Consider the following 4,566-nt stretch of genomic DNA (forward strand, 5'->3'; position numbering starts at 1 on the left):
AGAATACAGAATGAGAAGTGAATGATTTTTTTAACCTAAGATTTAGTAGATTCTAATAGTAAGTTTAAATTTTAAGTGAGGTTATTTTCTAAGATGTCCTCTTACCCTTAGCTGGAAGAGCATCTATCCCATAATAATCCCATTGGTAAAGACAGAGCCCTTCCAAAGCCAATCCTAATGGGCCTCTCCAGGATCCCCCTCCTATATTAAATGGGGATCTCCATTCTCCAGTCACTCTCCAGTGCCCATTTTTCTCCACATTCTCCACATATTCTCTTAAGTTTGCTCCCTCTGAATTAAAAGCCCTATCTTATTTTCTCAACCTTAGTAAAAGCCTATACGTTCTTGATGTTTTCTTTGTGTTCTTTTTTTATACCAATAATATCTTTAAAAAATGTTTGTCACACAAGTGGGATCCAAAAAATGAAAGCTCAATTGAATTGATTGAATGTCCCCAACGGGGATCTGCTTCCCACCATTTGAGGGCAGATATGTTGTCTGTGGCCACAGAGTGCCACTTGAGAGTAAAGACGGTGATATCCTACCTGTTTCCATGAAAACAGTGGGCTGCAGAAAGAAGCCACTCCCTGGAGATGACCGAGGCACCACAGTAGGCAGATCCAACAAAGTGAAGGCTGACCTGCCACGGCCAACCTCCCTCTAGGGTGTCTGTGCCTCCGATGATGCGGTGAAGGGTGGAGGAACTCCTGCTGCAGGCTTTAGTAGAGAAAGGGCATGTGATTTAAAGGTAAACTTGGAAGAAAAACTAGAAATTAAGCCAGTTTTAGTGCTGTCTGGGAACTGACTCACTAGGTAGCAATTTGAAATCTCCTTATCTAGAGGACAGAGAACATGTGAGTCTGTCCAAAACCAGTACGAACAAACCACCCCCTCCTTCCTGAAGCATGCCCTGACACAGTCTCTATACCACAATGCATGAGGGGAGGAGGGGGACCTGTTGTAACAGCTGAACTGACATAAACAGCTGCCTATGGACTTAGATTGTCAGGTAAAGAGGAATGTAAATGAATTGAGAATTTCCTTGAAGTTGTGCTGATGTGACAGAAAGTATTTGGGAAAAGATTTATAAGACCTGAACAAATGGAAACCTACTGGGAAAACTAATTATCAGAGCAATTGTTTCCCAGTGTAACTAGTATTGGTAAAGATGTATAATTTACATGTTGCCACATGGCCAATTAGTGGCCACATGACTAATAAGAGCATGTGGGAGATTAGTTGTTGGGTCAAACCTAAAGAAAGAAACAACACTTGATATTGTTCATAACATAAGGCATTATTAACAAGTCATCCACTGCGTTCCAGTTTCTATTTATTTTCTCACAGGGTTTTTTATTTAAGATCTTCCCCTTTGATTAAAGTTATTAGAAAGTGAAAGTTCTCATTATAAAAATTTAATTCATTAATGCTGTTATCAAGACGACAGAATCCATTCCAGAGTTTTTATTCTGAGAAACAATTTCAGACTCAGTTTGCCAATAGTTACTATTCTTATTTTGGCTATGGCAACCTCAATCAAGTGAAATACACCAAGAAGGGAATGAAAATATAAAAAACAGGTAAACTGAAGATGGAATACAGGAATCCAAAGGAATGAATTTCTACTCACTGCAGCCTTCTTCATCACTTCCATCTGGACAATCCACTGTTCCATCACATTTTGCATTTTGTTTCCTAAAGCAAGTATCATTGCCACACTTAAAAGTTCTGTTGTTGCATGGAATACCTAAAAATGGACAAAAGAAGAAACAGCTTTCCTTAGCCAGAAACAAATTTGAGTGAATGAGATTTGAATGAATAACTCCAAACCCCATAAAAAATGATTTAATCACAGGATTGGTGTTTACTGCTCTGGGATAAATGGCAAAAAGAAGTGAAGCAACCTCAGAGTGATGTGTGTCTTCACTTAAGAAAAGCCATTTGAAGTCTGGCAGGCTTTGTTGAGAATCAATCAAACCACCTCTTCTTTCTCCCACAGCAGGTGAGATGTGAAGAAGTGTGACATATCAGTGGCTTCAGGCTGTAGCCTCTTTGCTATTACCTTCTCTTATTCTCCAAGAAAACTTTTGAGCAAAAATCACAGCCATTCTCAGTTATTTTATATCAGTAGGAGGCAAAATGGACAGACTTGTGAATTACAACACATTTGTTCACAACCCTGGAGGTTTGTTTCTGCAAGGGTGAGAGTGGAAAGTGTTCCATTCCAGTATTTGGCAAGTTCCCCTACATCAGGTCCTCTGTATCCTACAATCCTGAGTATCATTAAAAGCAAGTAAGCAATAAGAATCTGCCAGTATTACAAAAGAAACTGTCATCAGAGTGAACAGGTAACCTACGGAATGGGAGAAAATGTTTGAAATCTACCCATCTGACAGAGGGCTAATCTCCAGAATCTACAAAGAACTCAAACAAATTTACAAGAAAAAAACTACTCCATCAAAAAGTGGGCAAAAGATATGAACAGACACTTCTCAAAAGAAGACATTTATGCAGCCAACAGACACATGAAAAAATGCTCATCATCACTGGTCATCAGAAAATGCAAATCAAAACCACAATGAGATACCATCTCACACCAGTTAGAATGGCGATCATTAAAAAGTCAGGAAAAGGCTGAGGGCGGTGGCTTATGCCTGTAATCCCAGCACTTTGGGAGGCCGAGGGGGTAGATTTCCTGAGGTCAGGAATTCGAGACCAATGTGGTCAACATGGTGAAACCCCATCTCTACCAAAATTATTAAAAAATTAGCTGGGTGTGGTGGTGTGCACCTGTAATCCCAGCTACTCAGGAGGCTGAGGCAGGGGAATTGCTTGAACCCAGAGGGGGTGGTTGCAGTGAGCTGAGACCGCACCACTGCACTCCAGCCTGGGCAACAGAGCAAGACTCTCTCTCAAAAAAAGAGAAAAAGTCAGGAAACAACAGATGTTGGAGAGGATGTGGAGAAATAGGAATGCGTTTACACTGTTGGTGGGAGTGTAAATCAGTTCAACCATTGTGGAAGATGGTATGGCTATTCCTCAGGGATCTAGAACTAGAAATACCATTTGACCCAGCAATCCCATTACTGGATATATACCCAAAGGATTATAAATCATGCTACTATAAAGACACATGCACATGTATGTTTATTGCGGCACTATTCACAATAGCAAAGACTTGGAACCAACCCCAATGTCCATGAATGATAGATGGGATTAAGAAAATATGGCACATATGCCTGGCTTGGCGGGTCCCATGCCCACGGAGCCTTGTTCACTGCTAGGGCAGCAGCCTGAGATCCAACTGAGAGGCAGCAGCCTGGATGGGGGAGGGGCATCCACCATTGCTGAGGCTTGAGTAAGTAAACAAAACATCCTGGGAAGCTCGAATTGGGCGGAGCCCACCACAGCTCAGCAAGGCCTACTGCCCCTATAGACTCCACTTCTGTGGGCAGGGCATAGCTGAACAAAAGGCAGCAGACGCCTTCTGAAGACTTAAACGTTAGTGTCTGACAGCTCTAAAGAGAGCAGTGGTGTTCCCAGCATGGCATTTGAGCTCTAAGAATGGACAGACTGCCTCCTCAAGTGGGTCCCTGACCCCTGTGTAGCCTAACTGGGAGACACCTCCCAGTAGGGGCTGACAGACACCTCACATAGGTGGGTGACCCTCTGGGATGAAGCTTCCAGAGGAAGAATCAGGCAGCACTATTTGCTGCTCTGTAATATTTGCTGTTCTGCAGCCTCCGCTGGTGATACCCAGGCAAACAGGGTCTGGAGTGGACCTCCAGCAAACTCCAACAGACCTGCAGCTGAGGGACCTGACTGTTAGAAGGAAAACTAACAAACAGAAAGGAACAGCATCAACATCAACAAAAGGGACATCTACACCAAAACCCCATCTGTAAGTCACCAACATCAAAGACACAAAGTAGATAAAACCACAAAGATGGGGAGAAACCAGAGCCGAAAAGCTGAAAATTCTAAAAACCAGAGTGCCCCTTCTCCTCCAAAGGATCACAGCTCCTCAACAGCAATGGAACAAAGCTGGACAGAGAATTACTTTGACAAGTTGACAAAAGTAGGCTTCAGCAGGTCAGTAATAACAAACTTCACTGAGCTAAAGAAGCATGTTCAAACCCATTGGAAGGAAGCTAAAAACTGTGAAAAAAGATTAGACGAATGACTAATTAGAATAAACAGTGTAGAGAAGACCTTAAATGACCTGATGGAGCTGAAAACCATGGCACGAGAACTACGCAACACATGCACAAGCTTCAGTAGTTGATTCAATCAAGTGGAAGAAAGGGTATTGGTGATTGAAGATCGAATGAATGAAATAAAGTGAGAAAAAAAGTTTAGAGAAAAAAGACACGAACAAAGCCTCCAAGAAATTTGGGACTATGTGAAAAGACCAAATCTACATTTGATTGGTGTACCTGAAAGTGATGGGGAGAATGGAACCAAGTTGGAGAACACTCTTCAGGATATTATCCATGAGAACTTCCCCAACCTAGCAAGGCAGGCCAACATTCAAATTCAGGAAATACACAGAACATCACAAAGATG

The 4,566-nt window shown here is 42.1% G+C and overlaps 1 protein-coding gene across 5 annotated transcripts in view; it reads right to left on the reverse strand.

Moving 5' to 3' along the window:
* The window catches only part of TMPRSS7 (transmembrane serine protease 7), a 40,249-nt gene that overhangs the window by 5,721 nt on the left and 29,962 nt on the right, over positions 1-4,566 (reverse strand). For all 5 annotated transcript variants that reach the window (XM_017887770.1, XM_017887768.1, XM_017887771.1 and 2 more), the window contains 2 exons: positions 1,631-1,747; positions 546-717 (listed from right to left, as the gene is read on the reverse strand). In XM_017887770.1, the coding sequence (XP_017743259.1) occupies positions 546-717; positions 1,631-1,747 (289 nt within the window). The remainder of the gene's footprint in view (positions 1-545; positions 718-1,630; positions 1,748-4,566) is intronic.

The sequence above is a fragment of the Rhinopithecus bieti genome, unplaced genomic scaffold (genome assembly GCF_001698545.2).
Source record: "Rhinopithecus bieti isolate Rb0 unplaced genomic scaffold, ASM169854v2 scaffold_17936, whole genome shotgun sequence".
NCBI classification, from domain to species: domain Eukaryota; kingdom Metazoa; phylum Chordata; class Mammalia; order Primates; family Cercopithecidae; genus Rhinopithecus; species Rhinopithecus bieti.